The sequence below is a fragment of the Passer domesticus genome, chromosome 14 (genome assembly GCF_036417665.1).
Source record: "Passer domesticus isolate bPasDom1 chromosome 14, bPasDom1.hap1, whole genome shotgun sequence".
Taxonomy (NCBI): Eukaryota; Metazoa; Chordata; class Aves; order Passeriformes; family Passeridae; genus Passer; species Passer domesticus.
The window spans coordinates 17,997,670-18,016,995 of NC_087487.1; the positions used below are offsets into that span (position 1 = coordinate 17,997,670).

General features: G+C 47.4%; 1 protein-coding gene across 1 annotated transcript in view; it reads right to left on the reverse strand.

Annotated features, from left to right (window-relative positions):
• The window catches only part of IGDCC3 (immunoglobulin superfamily DCC subclass member 3), a 100,309-nt gene that overhangs the window by 17,514 nt on the left and 63,469 nt on the right, over positions 1–19,326 (reverse strand). Inside the window, exons 5-7 of the mRNA XM_064388719.1 lie at positions 18,366–18,503; positions 11,807–11,965; positions 4,346–4,511 (exon numbers count right to left, since the gene is read on the reverse strand). Coding sequence (XP_064244789.1) covers positions 4,346–4,511; positions 11,807–11,965; positions 18,366–18,503 — 463 coding nt within the window. The remainder of the gene's footprint in view (positions 1–4,345; positions 4,512–11,806; positions 11,966–18,365; positions 18,504–19,326) is intronic.

Below are 19,326 nucleotides of genomic sequence, written 5' to 3' on the forward strand. Positions count from 1 at the left end.
CAACAGCTGGAACAAACACTTAAACTCCTGACTTGATGCACTTCAAGAGCAGCTCAGTGGAGCAGCACACAGAGAAATTACACAGGCAACTTGGTAGCAAAATAATCGCAGCCACATGAGAAGGAGAGACTGATGCCTGTTGCCATTGGCTGATCCGGGGCTGCTGCAGGTCCTTTTTGTGGGATATGGCTGTGTGATCCCAGCACAAGATCCCTGCTTGGTGCAGGGACCACGCTGATTCCCCACTGCTGAGAGGGCTTTGTGTGCTCGTGCAGCCATCCTCCTTGCAAGGGCCATTTCCATGTGTCTTCCAAAGTCAAACCCATAAATTATGCTTAAATCAGAAGCAGCGGGTTCACATCCCCATCCTCCACATACTTATTTGTCATGCTTCTGGGAACTGAAATATGATTTGCTATAGAGCACTCTTCCCTCAATCACACCATCTTCAAACTCACGGCATAAGGAACTGCAGGCTTGCCTGTCCTCCCTTATATGGTCCAAAACCATACAAATTGAAGTGTTTGTGGGGAGTGTGCGCCATGAAGGGATGTACAAACCCATCTGCACCTTTCCACATCCAGCTAATGTAGGGTTTACAGAAAAAAAGCCACCTTTGGAATGACAGGCTCTGGTTTCCCTGGGTTTGCTACTAGAAGGGCTGTCAGGTCCCAGGTGCTGGGATGTTTGTGCTTGAAGGCCCCTCTCTGTTTCTGCACTGGGATTTAACGGCATGAGAAGTGCGAGAAGAGCAAAGTTGTCCTGATGTTTATTTATGAAGGAGTATTTTCCCTGATGAGCCTTGAACATCCATGGTCCTGGTAGTGAGACATTTCCAGAGCACTAAACCAAGTGCAAACCAGTGAGGAAGAATTTACAAAGGTCACCAAGCAGAGCGAATGCCACCTGAGCCCAAATTCTAACAAAGCCTTTTTCCGGTGGAACAAATGAAGTCCCTTAATTACAATTTGTAAATATAATCTTCTTGGAAAATCAATATTTAGAGAGCCTGCCTTCTCTGAAGATGTTGGCCTTTGTTCCTTGCTATTATGGCAATATAAACCCCATAGTGTGATACACTTCCAGGCTGAAAATTACCCCCCTGAATCTGATTGGGTCCAAGGAAGAAAAGCAATAAACCTTTTACAGTGGTAATTTGGGGGCTATTTCATGCTTCCTTGTAAATTTTGAAGTAATAACCTAGAAACATAATTTTACACAAGCCCATGTGTAAATGAATTTTACACAACTCCAACTTGGCCAGTAACCACACCTTCCTTGTGCAGCAGTACTCCATTTCTGGCATGGGCTGGTGATGCCCGGTAGGAATTTTGCTAGAAATTCCCTTTATACCTCTCAGGCATTTGGATCATGATCTATCAGAATCACTCCAGGAGCAACATGGGCATCTCTGATCAGCACAGAGGGACAGACTCTGCCACTGCTGGACACAGGGATGGCTCCACCAAAGGCCAAAAGGCTCCATCAGCTTCTCCCTCAGAGAGCTTGGCTCAGCACAGCATCACCCTGACAGCAATCAGCTGCATCCCCAGCCCAGGGGCTGCAGGGCAAGGCAGCCCCATCATCAGCTCCTTCAGTCATTTTTATTCACAGCTTTTAATGGAAAAGCCCACAATTCCCTATGCCTAAGCCTTCATGCATTTTTCATTAACAATTATCCGCTATCCCAGAACTGCTTTTGATTTTTTTGCTAATCATCGATTGGCTATTTTGTTCCCACACAGCTGGCATTTTCAAAACATAACAACCACCTCTGGAGAGGGCACAGCAGAAGGCTGATCTTTAATGCTAATGTGCCCAGAAACCGTCAACACATCAGGTGATGGGAATTCACATCTGAGGGACCACGAGGGATGAGATATTTATTGGATGCAGCCCGTGAGGCTGATTTTACTGTGCTGAAAGCCAGGAAGTTGCTTAGCAAGTGAATGTCTGATGTTGTACCAGCAGTCACATCCAATCTCTAGTGAATCCAGTCCTGAAGCTGCATCCCAGCAATGAAGGGTTTTGGAGTCCCCTCACCTTGTAGGATATGCTCTCCTTGGATTTGCAGTTACTGCATATGAGTGACAGTGGGGGGTGAGGCGGATGCAAAAGAGCCCTTCACAACTTTGGGAAGCAACAGATCCATTGGCTGTGGGTTTGTGCTGCTGCCCACAGGGCCTCAAGCTTGCAGGAGTAGAGCAGTATCTCAAACACACCATCTTCTGCAGGTCTGAACCTTGCTTTTGGCTGTGTTAATTTACAAAACGAAGTTGTTCCCAATGACACATTTTGCAATCAATTAGCACATGATATGTTTTGGGATGATTTACTGGGTTTTTTTCCCAAAAATCTCTTAGGGGGCATTCAGACCTCTATGACAATATTAAGCAGAGTTTTAATCCAAACGAATTTTCTAGGAAACCATGTAATTGAAGAGCTCATACTGTAGTTTAGTAGCTTCATTACTAGTATATTCGAGATCCATCTTTACACCGACAAATATTTTCCAAGTGCAACAGACTGATAAATCCAAGAAAAAACCCAAACTGTTTCTACCTGGAACTAAGTGGGTTACCGCACTCAGTCATGCCCATGAGAGTAAAACAAAGGGCAAACTTGAAAAAGCTTGAAAAAATCGTCCATTGATGTGTCTCCTCCATGTCTTGGAGCTCCCAGCCCTGCTGCACCAGTGAGGGCATTTTCCAGACTGACAGCTTTGGAAACCACCAGGCATGGCCACTTGCCTGGAGCTGGAGGTTGGAGTCGACCAAGACTAGTGTGAGACGACAAAAGTTCAACACTGTTGAGTATGATGGCCTGAGGGCTCAGCTTTACAATCACATTACTATAGCTTGAGAAGATGCCACATGTCAGCTGAGCCCCAGGAATGGGCTGAGCTCCCTCAGCCTGTGCCAGATGCTGAAATCTGATCATTCAGCTCTCTGTGGAAAAGACTGATGCTAAATTGCATTAAATGATTCCCATAAGAAAATTATTACAGAGATGTTTACCAAGTTGCAGTTCATGGGCACGGGTAGCACAGCTCCAGGCACAGGGACCTGGCCAGGAGACGTGACCATGACCAAAGACCTGACTCCTGCTCTCCTCAAGTGAAGAGGAATGATTTCACAGGGAAAACAACCAGGCAAGACACAGAGCTGGATTCAGTGTCAGTTTTGCCATGGATTTAATGACCACTTGGACTTCATAATTTTGACTTCACTTCCTCATCCCCAGAAAGGGATGCACTAAGTTCTCTCCTACCCCTTCTGCTCTGCTCACACCATAAAGGGCAGACATCCCTCAGAAAGCCATGCCATGAATTAGAAGACTACACACCTGAACTGAGTGTCATCTGTGTGTGCACATACCAAGTTTTCTGAAGCTCTAAAAACTTCCAGTTTGGAGAAAACCTCTACTGATTGAGATGATTTTATTACCACTCCCACCTTATCCTTCCATCATTCATGTAACAAAGCTTTAAAACCCTTCAAATGAGAAAACAAAAAGCCACATTATATAGGCACTCAGAAAAATAAACACACTCTTGTCCCCTGAGGAGCAAGCCATGGTGCCTGCACAGCAATTCCCAGCTGTCTAAACTGAAGGTCCAGACCCTCCAGCGAGGCTGGGTAGTTGCTTTCCTGAGACACATTTGTTAATAGAGAGAGCAGCTCTATGACACCACAGAGTACAAACCTCTACCAATACATCAGGTTTACAACGCAGATGCTATTATTTTGTAGTATATTTTTTCATGCTATTACCATAGAAACTACATTGTTGACTGGTAATTTTCACACTAAGTGCATCATTTCCTCAGTACAAACATCCTCATCCCCTCCCAGGAAAATGCAGTTATTTAGTACTCAGAGAACACACTCTTCCCTGGTGCGATAAAAGGCTAAAGTTTAGTGAAAGTCAGGCTCCAAACAAATATTATTTCTAATGTATTTGCATTTTCACACCCAGGCAGCTCAATGTTCAGGTGTTAAAGCACAGCTCCTCCACTGAGGAGTCTATGTGAACATTTAGCCCTTCCAGAAATACCCAGATGATGATCAGGTCAAAAGAGAAACTTTTCCTGGATTCCTGCATCAACAGTCAAAGTCTAATGCTGATGTCCTGGCACAAAAAATCACGAAGCACCAAACTGTAAGTCTATAAGGTGCAGCCAGCAGGACTGGAGCAGTGTTTTAGTTTACCAAAGCCCAAGCTGAATCCCCAGATCTGCTTCAGAACACTGCCACCTTCCCATCAGCTCTTTGCTATGCAGAAAGCAATCCAGCACCTCTCCCACTCCCACAACAGAGCCAGAGCCCAGGGCACCAGGACCTACCTGTTGTTATTCTTCAGCTTGATGTGGTCACTGGTCTCCAGGATCTGCCCGTTCCTCAGCCACGTGATCTGGGGAGGGGGTTCCCCTTGGGCCACGCATGTGAAGATTGCAGTGGTCCCCACAGGTCTGGAAATGGACTGGGGGTGCTGCACAAACTCTGCTGGGGCTGAGAGGAGGAAGGAGAAAGAGGGTGAGAAAAGTGCTGATGATCCCACTTTATCCTGGTACAAAAACCCACCTAGTCAATAAACCCCATCTGCCCGGGAACATGCAATACTTGTTCAACCCACAGCACAGGCAGCAGATGACTCTGCTTTGGATGGTGTGTCTGTAAACAATGCAAAGCTGCCTTTTGGTTGCCCACCCTGGCAGTCATGGCTTCACAGGAGGTGCCTAAAGGCCAGATCAGAAGTGATGAAAGCTGAGATGAGCCCTGCAGGGTTCAGGCAAACAGGACCAAGGTTTAAGCTCCTTCACCTCTCCCTGGTCTCCTATGGAAAGCAACCCCCGTGCTGCAGCTGGGCAGATGTTTCCTCAATAGCAGAGCTCGACCAACACCCTGGCTGTGTCCAAAGGACCTGAATGGCATTACCAAACTGCTTGAAATTGAAAGAAATGTATGGATATCATACAGCAATCTGGCAGGGTGTTCTCTCCACAGTAAATATCAGATTTGCTGCCAATTTTTCCTGTCAGCAGAAGATTAGGGAACCTTTTTTACTCCAGATCTTCAGCCTGGGACTTCTGGAGTCCTGCCAAGCCTTGCAGAAGACTACACCATGCCTGCCACTGCTGCTCACCTTGTCACCAAATGTTTTCACCTTTGGCAGTAACATTTTTAAACAGAAAGCGATCTCTTCTTTCCAGCAGCTCAAATTAGATTTAAAATCATTTATCAGAATAAACCAGCATTTCAGCCTACAGAAAGCAGGGCCTGACAGACACTGCCAAATAGGTGAGATTATTCAAGCAGTTCTGCTTCAAAGGGCAAAGTGATAAATATACTGCATGTTGCTACTGAAACCTAAAATCAGGTGGAACCGGCAGCAGACACAATGAAGACAAACAGATAAGAGGCACAGCGCCATAATAAATTTACTGACTAACATCACATAACGGATGGCTGACATTAAATTTTTTTGAAAAAAGAAAGATTATCGAGGGAGACGTTCAGAGCCACTCACTAGCATTTTCTAAGGGTTGGTGGCTGTGCCACAAGCAGAGATGTAGGGATTGGAGAAGGGAGCAAACTGGTCTAGTGAAATATACTGAGGAGTGGCCAGGCTGCAGGTGGGGATGCAAGAGTTGAGCATGGCCAAAACACCCCTTGGGGTTTCCTGCAGCATTTTGGGGTGATAAAGGTCTTTCTCAGCTGTTTGCCAGTAAGGGAGAGCATGGCTACTGCTGTAACACGGCCAAACTGCAGGGACAGGTGCTTGTGTGAGAGTAGAAGTCCAGTTGTGCAGATTCTAAGTCCTCCAAGCAGGAAGACAGAGGAATTCATCACATAGCCCATCCCCCTTGAAGGAGTCCCCCCCTTCATTTTTAATAATCAGAGGGAAGTGGAGCATGGCGGGTCTGACTTACGTTACTGGTACAGGGTATCTGCCAGCAGAGTTTATTGTCAGGCCACTGCTGTCAGCGCTCGGCTCCACCGATGAACCTGATCCCAGCAACCCAATGGACACGTACCTCCAGAACCTCCTGCTAAACTTCCCCATGTGCCAATCAATCTCTTGCCCTTTTGCTTCCCTTCTGTGTTTTTGCCCCACTTAAAGATTAAAACAAAACTCAGGATGGGTTCAATAAAAGTTGGAAGCAAAGATAAACAGGGGGAAAACCCCTCATCCCTGCCATGAATGGCCCCTTTGTGGTGTACAGTGAGAGCATTAGAGACTTGATTTTCCTCAGCCTCCCGCCCCCCGCTTTGTGCTGGCGCAGTTTTGCAAGAGCAATTATTTTGCAAGTGGCTGTGCACCTCCCTGCTTTCATCTGGGCTCCCGAGCTGCACCCGCAGCACTCGCAGGTGCAAACCCGCGATGCCAAGGGAGGGCACAGCCACCTTCCAGCTCCTCGTTGCAGCTTCATTAAAGATCCTCTTGGCTCTTTGCCTCTGCCTCCCCCTCGCTTCATCAAATCTCAAACCCACCGTTTGTTCAGCAGAAACAAAGTTGAAATATGGAAAGAAGCATCCGGCATGGCCCTTCTGGAACGGCCGGCTCTCCTTTCCTCCCTTATTAGCCCGTGTCAAGAGGCGGTAATTGGAGCGGGGCGCGTGTGACGCGGGGTAACGAACGCGCAGCTGCGGCCGCTGGCTCGGCGCCAGGCACTGCTCGGTGCCACGGCCCGCGGGCTCCTCAGGTCCCTGCTCCCCTCTGCATCCCTCCTCTTTGCAGCCTTGCTAAACACAACCCCAGCCCGTGCTTAACTTGCCTAAACTCTCTGGGGAGGAGGATCCCCTCTCTGCTGTGCCGAGATGTCCCCTGTTCCATGGCATCCCTCACTGCAAGACATAGGTTGCCCTTCCACTCCTCCTGCTCTTCCTTCCTTTCCCCAGACATTGCTCTGTCCTGTTGAGGACTCAACAGTGTGAAGTTGTAGTACCAAAATGGCACAGGTCAAAACAGAAACCCGTGGAGTCAGAGGACGTGGTCTGGGAACAGAGCTAAAGGACATGGACTGAGTGGGTGTCCCTCTGCTACCTGGACCAGGATGCACTCAACCTGTGTTCATAACCAGTGCCCCGAGAGAGGTGCCCTCAGGCAACTGCTGGTGTGTGGTCTCAGGGCAAATGGCTCCTTTCCTGGGCAGAAAACCATCTCCTCTCCCAGGTCCTCTCCCCTGCCCTTTCAAACACTTTCGACAGGATCCAAGAGTTTGCCTGGGTTAGTGGGGAAGGAGCAGAAGACAACCCTGCTGGCTGCCAGCCTTGCCTTCAGCCAAGCCCTGCCCACTGCCAGCCCTTCACCTCCTCATCACTCATAATTAGCAGAGCATCTTGTCAGGGCCCATCCCACCCTGCATGGAGGCACAGTGGCCTGAACACCTCTGCCCCTTCCACACTACATGCCAAAAGGCCATGGCAGGCAGCCAGAGCAAGCATTTCTCAGTCCTCCATTAAGATTTAATAAAGATAGTAAGAGAGATCACTGTTAATAGCAGAGGATTCAAACGTGGCAAGGAGGAGTGGGCAGGATCCAGCCCTGGCTTGTGAAGTATGAAGAAACCAGAGTGTTGATTATTCAGGACTTAATGGGAGGGAGGGGATCATGCAGTTTTAATGAATGTTTAAAGGCATGACATTGGTATCAAAAAGCAATAACACTTAATACCACCCCCAGAATCATTAACAAAGTGATTCCATAGCTTTTACTGTGTTCAGCAAACTGTGCTAATGTGGAGATGCACTGCAACAGCATCTTCTAACAGGAGACCCCAATGGGCTCCATCTCTTTTGGGACAGGTCAGCAGGGACCAGCAGCCAGTGTGTCCCCCAAGATATCAGGGAGCTCTGCTGTCCTTGCTGTGAGGTTGGGGTGTGATGCTTATGGCAGCGCCTGATGGCTCACAGAAGGTCCCAAGGATCACTGAGAAGATCCTAAGGTTAAGGGAGCACTGACAGCCAGTGCTGTGGTGCCACACCAATCCATGCCTCTTGCATCTCAGTATGAAGTGTCATTAATTTTCAAGTGGATAGAGTGGCAGGGTTGGGGAGGGAGGCTGGGGTGAAGAGAAGGAAGAATAACATGGAAACAACACCACCTCATAAATTAGGCTACTGGTACTCACAATAAGGTTATAAAGGAGAAGTCAGGTCAATGGGGAAGTCACTCAAGCACAGCAAATGGTGACAGGAGATTTAAGACAACTGCTGCTCACTCGGCTTCTCTCTCTTCACTACAGAGGATACTCAGATGTTTACTTGAGTAACTTACAGTAGCAGTGATGGGACTGGAAGGGCCAAAGATGGAAACTGTGCCCATGTCCCCTGGAAAACAGGCAGAAAACACTCAAGGGGACTGTCATGGAGCCTGCGTTTCAGCCCTCATGAAATTCTTGTCCCAGCAAGGTGCAGGCTGGAGCTCCACAGCAGCAGGGTATGTTCCCATGTCACGCACAAGTGCGGTCCTGGAAGAGTGGTCCACAGGGATCCGACATCCCAGCTCACTCCAGCATCCTGACAGACAAGATTTGAGTGCCCACCTGTCCCTACATGGTGGCTTTTCTTGAGAAGGAAAATGTGGACGGGAAGGGAACTGCTCCATGGGGGACACTGACTCACACAGCACATATTGAAGCTGGTTTGCAGAATGAATTCAGGGCTAAACTCGAGGACAAACCAAGTACCACAGAGCCAAGCCTAAACCACAGCAATTGCAATACATCTGCTGAATTCCAGCCCCAGCCAAGGCTTGTGATGACAGTGAGCAAGAACGATGGAAGAAACATCAGGAAGCGCAGCGGTGGCCGGATCTGCTGGACCAAGGAGTGCTGCCCAGTCCTGCCAACAGCAAGCAAGGCAAACAAGGCAGGCATTGTCAGCAGAGCCTTCAAACCCATGTCCTTAAGATGGGCCCTCATTTATGAGATGGGATCTCATTTTTCTGCATAGCTTTCAGGAGGAAATGAAGCGTGGAGTGGAGAACACTGGTGACCATCTGGCCATTCACAGCCCATCAGTTTGTTATGACACCAAACACATAATAAAGCACAAAAGATTGCACAGGAGGTAGAGGGAAAGTGCTTTGATATATTTTTTCCCTTGCCACTGAAGCCTGCTCTTCCCTCGCCTCACACACACGCACACCCTCGGTTTCAGTCGGCGCCGCTTTCGGCCCTTCGACAACTCCCCCCCGTGAGACTTTCATTCGAAGCTCAGCACAAAGCAATATTCAAATGGCTGCGCTGGGATCTGAAGGGAAAATGGAAACTTTCTTGTGTGAGAACCTTACAAAAGAGATCAAAGGAGCCTAAATGGCCAAGGGAGGGCAGGGAGGGAAGGAGTGGGGGATTGACGCCTTCTCCTCTGGAGGGAGGAGGAATTCCCAGGAAGATAATAAGATGGTGTTAGATTATCCGAAGGAAAACCTGCAATGGGAAGGACATTACTGCTGGAGGAAGAGCAGAGCCCTGTTGGGACACCTCTGCCCACGCAGCTGCTGGATGGGACAAGGACCACTGCTGGCAGCAGGAGGGAGGACGTGGTCTCAGTTCCAGCCTCCCGCTAACTCCTTGCCTTACAACAGGAAACATCGCCCTTTCTCCTCCAGTTTCCCACCTATAAAACGTCCTGCCTTCAAAAGACTGGGGCAAGTTAATTTGTGCCTCCAGGCACTTCAAGGGCCCCTGCATAAAGGCAGCAAGTACCTGGCCTGGTGTGCTTTGAGGATGCCGTATTGTCCTAGCCCTGTGCTAACTTCCTCTCCAACCAGGCTTTTGATAGCCCGCTCTTTGCTTTTCTTCTCTTTACGGATGTAATTTGCATCGCTGACATCTTGACAAAGATAAAACCCACAGCCTCCCATGTCAGTCATTATCACTGTTTTCTTCCCAGATGAACCTGAACAGCAATCATTTGTACCTCTCAGCTGGAAAATTCAGGCAAAATGAGATGCAGAGGCAGGAAGAACTGCTTCCAGAGGGAGGGTGAGCAAACCTGGGATGAGCTCAGCTGCCTGGCCAGGGCCTGCCCATACCCTGCTTGGGAAACATTCCCCTAAAACACATGAAGCATTTTAAGGATGGGCAAAACAGGTTGGGATCCTGGACAATGAGGGTCCTGTCTAAGGGTTACTCCAAGGACACACTGGCCACACTTCTCCACACCACTGCCAGCTTCTCTGCTGATGCTGACTGCAGGGGCATCCTGCTTCCACGGAAAGATGGCTCAAATAACTCTGTGAGTGATATTTTAGGGACAGATGCTCATCTTGGCTTGCCAGGAGAAAATTCACAGTAATTCTACATCAGCTGAACTCCAGCACTAGACCAGTTGCACAAGAGCTGATGTTCAAATCTCCAAAAAGACTAAAAACTGCTCTCTGTAGCAATGAGAAGTTGTGCTACCTTTCACCCTCTCATTCAGTTGCTAACAGGACAAGACAGCCATATTCAATAGCTGAATTTTTAAAACTTCATGGATTTTCCAAGTAATTTGTTTTGGGTCTGCCTCCCTGCCTTCTGGACATCAGCTTGGCATTTGGGCTTAGGAGACCTCTCCTACATGCACCATGTGCAGAGCTGTCCTGCAGCAGCTCTATGAGTTTGTATCAGTAAAAAGAGGTTGCTCTTAATGCTGGGGTTGATGTTTCTTAATAAGGGGATTCATAGCTGTGTCAGCTGGGAGGTCCTCTTACTGCACTGCTCACCCAGAAACCCAAGAGCAATGGAAACAGTGAGTTTTCACCTTGTCTCATTGTCTGATCAGCACCTGGGGCTCAGGAGGCACAGGCAGCCCTTTCTACACCCTTCCTTCCTTGCTCCTCCACGGCTGGCGGGATCACCGCCTGCGACTCCCGCGATCTGCCAGTGACATCAGGGCTGGAGCAGGGCACTTTCCCCATCAGCAGCAGAAAGGTTCAATTAGCAGCTCCGGCAGGAGGTGTGTAATTTTAGATTCAGGATATCATCAGTCAATAGTTAATGAGTGAACTGATGAGAGCGTGAGATGCTTTAAGTGGACTAGCTTGAAGAGGAGGTGAGTGCCTGTAATCAGGGGCGGATTGCTGCCATTCAGAGCACGCTGCCAGCTGGGTTTGCCTTCTCAAATGCTTGCCTGGCTCCCCTCACCATGGAGACTGGTTGCAGGAGCATGTGGAAGGGATTTCTGTGCTTTCCCTAGTGCTGATCTCCACTTTGGGCTGAACTGCCCTTTACAAGTAGCATTTCAGGACAATTGCTGCAGGAAGAGGAGCAACCTATATCCCATGGGCACAGTCCCCAAAGGGTGCTTCACTAGGTCCTGGCAATTGGCTCAGACATAGTGTCAACTGCTACGTGAAACAGTCTCACAGACTTTTTGGAAATGGTTTTAGATTTACTGGTGTGATTTCAGTTGGAAAGCAATACTCTGTGAGTGTTATCCACTGCTGCATATCACTGCAGGAGTCATATCAATCATTCAGAGGTGTCCAGTATGAGAACAGTGACCTTGTATCACTAAGGTCCATGAGACAAATTTGGCTGATTAATTCAGGCTTTCTGCTGAGATGCACAAGTATGGTCACAAATAACAACCAGAGTCTGCTAAGACAAATGCCTGTGATGGGGTGAGAAATCTCTGCAGCCCATACAGCTGATGCCTCAGCTGAACCACACCTGGTTGCGACTCACCTGCGTGGGACACAGACACACCCCCACCTGGGAAACCACATGTCTAGAAAAGAAGTGCTTTGCCTGGTGCCAGCAGAGAAGCGAGGTCAGCAGTGCCCAGCCCAAGCCCTCGGGGTGCCAGGGGCTCACCTTGCACGACGAGGCTGCCCTGCGCGGTGCGGCGCACCCGCGTGCCCGGTTTGTTGGCGGCGCACACGTAGATGCCGGAGTGCTGCACTGTGAGGTCTGAGATCATCAGGTTTCCTGTGCCCAGCACCTGGATCCCCTCCACGCCAATCGGGCGGCCGTCTGAAAGAAGGGGAGAAGGACAAGAGTCACATGCTGGACCTTAGGGCAAGGTTCTCCAAGGCACAGCCCTCAGTGAGATCCAGTCTAAATACTTATGGATGGTGCCATGTTCTGCTACTGCCATCTGCCAAGTAAAGTCAATAGTTTTAGCTGATGCTCTTATCAGAACTGCCTTCTGCAGAAACCAGATCCTTATTTACATGTTAGCCCAAAATCACTCTTTGTTGCTGCTTAAAAACCCAAAGCACCACCACAGGAAAAGTGAAAGCTTTCAACCATGTGTTCAGATTAAGATGAAGCACCAGACCACAGTTCAACAGAGTGGTTAAACCAAGCTAAATCATCTCAGCTTCTCTGAGCTGTTGCCTGGGTTCTTGCATTGCAATGAGCAGGGATGCAGTCAGCTCAATAGCCTATTTCCAACAGAGAGGCTTCAGGAAGTCCAGCTAGCCTACTCCAGTGCTTCCCTCATGCACTTCCCCAGCCACCAGCAGTTTATGACATGTAGATTACCTCACCCAGAAGTTACACCACTTTACCTGATAACCCTTGATGGATTTTTGTGGTTTCTGAAAATAAGAGAACCCTGGATTTTTGATTCCTTAGCCCTTGAGCACACACTAGCTGAGGGCTCAGGAGCTGGTCTCTCAGCTGGTGGTTAGATCTCATTCACTCTGGTTTGGAAGGGCAACTGAAAAGGGCTGCCCCCACCCCAAGTGCTGGATATGAGGCAGGTGAAATAGTTCAGTATCAGGGAATTCACTTTTATCCTGTTTTCTCTGGAAAATTCCCAGCCAGCTCTAATTACAATGTGTTTCATTAGTATCAGGCTATTGCTTTCTATTGTTTCATTGATTTGTGTTTTAAGACACTGTCTGACAAAGGCAGCTCTAAATCAGGCCTAGCACATGTCAGGGTGTCTGAGCAGAGGGGAAAGGCAGGGGAGTTTTACTGGAGGAGCAGTTAAAGGGAGCACCCTTTCATCAGACAGGAATCAGGAATTCAGTTATCCCAGCCTGCAGGGGAATCTCTGCTTTGGTGCTGGGAGCAGATCCTGGCCCTCCTTCTGCACTGACCTTTGGGTCTGCAGGGCTGTTCCTCTCATATTCTCACTCCTTTCTTCAGCTGCAATTTGCTCTTGTGCAATAGCTTTTTTCCCTTCTTAAATTTATTATCCCAGAGGTGCTACCACCACTGCTGATGGGCTTGGACTGGGGCAGTGGTGGGCCCATCTTGAAGCTGGCTGGAATTGGCTCCATTGGATTTGAGGAAGCTCCCAGCAACTCCTCACTAAATCCATCCCTGTAGCTCCCATACTACCAAAACCTTGTCACCCAATACAACCACAGGAGTGAGGGATCCCATTCCAGATTCCAGGCAGGATCCTGCTGGGAAACATGGGCTGAGAGCTACAAAGGCACTTACCAAACCCATCTCCTGCCATGCTCTGCATATAATTGTTTTTCAGGAAATTCTGAAGCTTAAAGGTATCATTGCTTCATTAGACAGGAAATGCCAGACCTCTTAATTATTTGCATTGCAAAGAAAAATGCTTGGATTTTTTAGAGAGAGAAAAACAGTGTCATTAAAGGATCACACTGGTGGCCAAGCCACTGCTGCAGTAAATGGCTCAGTCATAAAAAGGACAGTAAAACATGACCTGTCCTACATTTAATGAGCAATAACAAAGAACCATTCCTTCCAAACAGCATTTGAACTGAAGTGTAAAGAGGTCTGAATTAAATCCAAATTGAACTTGATTTCATCTTTTAAATTAGACCTTTTGGAAGTCTGTATTTACAATAGGTGTAAAAATCAAATCTCTCTCTTGGGGGAGGGATGGGACCAGTGAAAGATGCAAAGTGGTCATACCTGGATCCTTCATCACATCACTGCCTTGAGAAATACCACGGAAATGTGACTTGAATGTCAGCAGTTTTACTGTATTATTTATAACGTGCTCTATCATTTTAATATGCAAAGACTCAGCCTGCAGCAGGTGCTCCCCCCCCAGTCCAAATACCAGTATCAATATGCCCTCAGTTTTCTCTCCAACTCCAGCTGTTAGAAGTCTGGTGGTCTGAGGGAACATCTCCTGTCTACACATCTTTCATTTCCCTGGAGAACAAAGAAGTCTTGGTGGATCTGCCATTTGGGTCAGCGTGGCCACCACTAACAGCCAACAAAGATCACTGTGCCTCATCATCTCAGACTCCTCTCACTCAACTCCTCCCTTTCCAAAAGCACTGCAAAGGGCTTCTACAGAAACATCTCTACTTTCCCAGTCTGTTCCATCCTTCTCACTCCGTGCCTCACTCAGCCTGAGCCATCCTGCAGTCAGCTAGAAGGTCTTCAGCTGATATCTAGTCCAACTTAGCAACACTGACAACACATATAAATAATACAGAGTGTTTACACAAGAAATTCCTTGCATCCTGAAAGCTCAGCACTTTGCAGAACTGCTGTGCTGAGGGACTCACACCTGCTTTGCAAGGGTTGCTATTTATTTTAACCCTGTTTTCTTTACAGGGATACCTGAAGAATGGTTTGCATCAGGCAATCCAAGCCCTTCAAATTCACCTTCCTGGCATCACCTGCCACCACAAAGTCATCTCTTCAGGAGACTGCAAAAGCCAACACTTGCTCAGTTCCCAAAGCTGTCAGGACCCAGGCAGGCTTGAAACCACTGCTCATTTAACATGGCCTTCTACTTTTAAAGAAGTCAAAAGCAGAAAATATGAGGGCTGAAAAAGAGCCAGTCTGGAGGGAAATGCCTGACAGATTTTCTCTTTTGATCCCTCAGTTGATGAGGACAAAAAGGGGAGGTTCAGCTCTTGTGAGGAGCAGAATGACCTCTAATTAATAAGGGAAACCATTCTTCAAATGGGAGATGCTCCCAAAAGATGCTCTGGCTATAGGCAAGTAGAGACTTCACTGAATCATAGGATGGGTTGGAAGAGACCATAGAGATCACCTCATTCCAATCCCCTGTCCATGGGCAGAGACAATTTCCACTGTCCCAGGTTGTTACAAGCCCCAGCCAACCTGGCCTTGGACACTTCCAGAGATGGGCCAGTCACAGTTTCTCTGGGGAACCTGCACTTGGGCATCCCCACCCTCACAGGGAAGAATTTCTTCCTAACACCCAATCTAAACCTACCCTCTTTCAGCTTAAAGCCATTCCCACCTTGTCCCACCACTGCACACCCTTGCAGAAAGTCCCCCTCCAGCCTTCCTTTAGGCCCCTTTAGGTACTTCCAGGATCTCCACGGGGGTGAAGTCTGGATGAAGGATGCCTGTAGTTTGGGAGCCACATGATTTATTTTTCCAAGGTGTATCTGAGGCTTTCTGGAGCCCATTCTCCGCCTGCTAACCGAGTGATTGGCACACCAGCACCAATTACAGAGCCCCTTAAAACGTGCCAGGCAATATGAATATGCAACAACACGAACGCCTTTCTTTTGTAAGTAGCAAGTAGAAAGAAAGTAACAACTTTCTAATGTTGATCATTTAGGTCTTTTGTGAATTCTTTGTATTGTGTCATAGTAGCCTTCCACTTTTTAGACACATGGGTCTCCTGCTCCTGAGGACACTGGGCGCTGTGGATTAGCATATTTAGAGTACATTGCAACAGTTGACTATTCAGTATGTGAAGTGGTGAAATTTACTCTATTATTTCTAAACACTTACAGGAACGGTGCTCCTGTCAACCAGTCAGCCGTCTATTGCAAGCTTCTGTGTCCAATAAGTTACCAATTAATTGGCTCCTACAATTGTTGTATAGTTTACTTCTTGAATGGCTCCCTCTTTAGTAATTTCCTTCCCATTGTGCGGCCCTTTCTGACAACTTCTGTATAACGCTATCAGATAATCACTGTCCTTTCTTTCTCGCCTCACTTTTCTGTATCTCTCTAAATAGTTTATTATTCTGCTTTGGTACCTTTTATGGAGGCCAGCTCAGTGGCCTGTCAGTTAAAGGGTAAGGATACATTAAAATCGTCGTTCATTCAAAAGGCTTTGCAGTAAGTGCCCAGGATATTCATTTGTGCACACATACAGGTCCAAGCCTGAAGTGCGTGGCTCTGAAAGGAACAGCCCTATCTTCCCTGAACAAATCCTTAATGATTTTACATCTCTCTCAGAGCCTGCTCTCTAATGAATGTTGACATTTCATGCACGGCGAGACACAGGAATTCTGTTTGTGGTCAGGGGCTACAACATATTCCCAAAGAAATTAAATTCAAAATTGATTGTGTGACACTCAAAAACTGGCCCAGAATTTGAATGATTTCTTTCAAGCAAAATATAGCTAGTTGCTTTTCCCACTGAAAACCAGCCAGGTTTTAGCAAAGCCAAAGCAAGAAGTGCAAATGGTGTTTATGGCTTGCTTTTCCCTGTACTAGAAAGCTGTGAAAGCAAAATTGTTCTTTTGCTCCTTTTTGACAGAAGAAATGCCACAATGTCAAAACTGTGAGCAAAGGGGCTCAGAGGGAGTTTCCAAAAAGGCAACGTGCCCTGTGCAAAGTCCCAGCACAACAGCAATCCCACAGCTCTTCCTTACTTCTACAAGGCAAGAAAGAGGCTCACACAGAATTGACTTTTTTGCTTAAATTAAGCCATTCCTATTGCTAAATCAGCTGTATCTCTCTAAGACTTTGTGGCTGTGAATTTTTTTTGTTTCTGCAAATGGATTAAAGAGATTTTTTCCCTAAGCTGAGTGAGTTATCTGTAGGAGGAATTTCAGGAAGAAGACCTTCACATGGAGGAAGCCAGAGATGACAGATACTCTGAGGACCTCCCTGTCCAGCACAAACCCCTCTCCTTCCCCGTGATCACACAGACAAGGAGACATGAAAGTGCTTCCGAAATGGCTACAAAGAGATGACAAACCCTCCAAGTCATCCGAGAGCCCGTGCACCGCGTCGCTGTCAGGATCACTGTCATCTCAAACGAGACCTTGTGATGCTTTGGACAGGAAACGTTCCTGCTGAAGGGAAGGGAAAATAACAAGATCTGTTTCCCATTCAGCAGCTCTGATTCTGCCACTGTGCTGCAAAGTAGCATGGAGAGGGTATTTATTTTTGGTGGAAGGCAATGCTGAGCTCAGACCATCCAGACAAACATTGCACAGTGCTATTACATCTTCATTATTGCACTGCTCTATAGAGACAAGTGTTTTGAAGAAGGTAATAAGCACTTATAATTAAGGCAATTATAAAGTAGTTTATTATAGTTGAGCACTAACATAGAGCTGTCTTGTGTCCAAGAGAACCAAACCAGTGATACAGAGTATCTGGGGAATTTTTAAAACAGCATCAATCTGATGGTTATGGCTCTGGAGGCAAAAATACCAGTTAGTGGCATACAAAGGCTGATTTTACAAGCCACTAGAGGATGCAAGGAGGGAAAACATGGAAAAAATGTGCAACTGATATTGGATGCAAGTCCTTATTCCCTGGCACACAGTTCTGGAGCAGGAAGTCACCCTGCCCAGGAGCTGACCCTGACCCTTGGAGAGCCATGGGGATGGAGTCCCACATCCAGCACAGCAGCATGAGACAGAATTATCCCTGTTTGTGCTTCACAGCCATGCTGGGAGAAACCAGGAGATGAGCATCCCAAAACTGATGTGACCTCGAGGACCAAAAGATCTCTGGAAATCCCAACTGAACCCAACCCCACTGTGCACACAGGCAGAGTTACAAGCTCTGGGAAATAAAACAAAATTCATCAGCTCTTCACTCAGCACAGGTTTCTGTAGGGCAATGGAAGTGTTGGTCTAAGCAAAAGTTTCTAAGCTATCATCACAAAGTTAGAACCTAAAACAAACCTTAGAGAAACACAGCCCTTTGCTCCTCCTTGCTTGCATCATGCCATCAGACACTGTCTCTAGTTTCCATGCTGATTTAAAAACATATCACGGACCCCAGCAGCAAGCATTTGTTTTTTCAGGGCTTCAGACACACTTTAAACACTCTCTCCCCCTTAAAATTGTTTTAAAACTCCATGAGCAGACAGCAAATTTCTTTCAAGTCTGTTTTTATGTGAAAGATGTGTTTGTGTATGATTTTGCTTCTCTAGGCCAACAGTGGTGATGTTTTTGATGCAGCAGCAGAAGATGCTGTCACTTGAGAAAAGATAAAATTACCACCTTTCATGAAACATCTACAGGTTTAACCAACCCACTTCTCTAACAGCTGAAAACAGAATCTTGGCAGAGAGAAAAAACAAAGTGTAGACATGAGGATAAAAAGCACTTCAAGCCTACAATTACCTTCTGCGGGAAGGGAGAGGGTGAATCAGTTGTTGTATAAAACAGTCAGTGGCACCTACCTATTTCCTACGTGATGGCTATGGAGAGGAGGAGGAGGAGGAAGTGCCAGGGACCCCCAGGGCTTACCGAGGCGGCTCCAGGAGACGATGGGCCGGGGGTTGCCGGTGGCGATGCACTCCAGCACTGCTGTCTGGTGCACGGTCAGCGTCAGGTTCTCCGGGCCCACAAGAATCATGGGGTCCTTGTACACGGTGGAGTGGGAGCCTGCAACGACAGCACCACTGTCAGAATGCTTCTCATTCCCTCTTCTTTAAAGGACTTTGGGTATCCTCTGAGTACATCTCTTCTAAGTACATATCCTCTTCCATCAGGAGCTGTAGTCACATGAGAAGGAGTAATGAGTTCAAACTGGAAGAGGGGAGATTTAGGTATTTAGGTATTTGGAAGAGATTTAGGTATTTAGGTATTTGGAAGAGATTCTTCCCTGCTAGGGTGGTGAGGCCCTGGCACAGGCTGCCCAGAGAAGTTGTGGATTCCATCCCTGGAAGTGTTCAAGGCCAGGCTGGGCAGGACTCAGAGCAACCTGCTCTAGTGGAAGGTGTCCCTGTCCATGGCAGGGGGTGGAATGAGATGATCTTTAAGGGTCCTTCCAACCCAAACCATTCCAGGATTCTAAATTATGTGGCTGGTGCAACCCTCAATAAATCTGAGATGTACATGAAACAAAAGGAGCACGGTGTTTGTGTGACAGTCACACTGAACATGTTTAAAGTGTGCATTGATTATTCCTGGGGAAAACCCCTGAAGCAATGATCCAGCCACACACAGCCCTGTTAACACCTGGATATCTGCAGCATAAAGAAGGAACTGCACTGTGAACTGCAAAGAGAAGATGTGCATGAAAGACAGCAGGAATGCAAATAAATGAGGGAGTTGCTTCATCTTTCAGCATTTCAAGCCACAAAGTAGTCCATACAGACCATAATGCCTAACTGTCTCTGTGAGCATCCTCTCTTGCTGCTGGTGTCACTTGCTCCAAAAGACCTGTCCTGGGACAAGGAGTGATGGAGGTAACAGTCCCTGACTC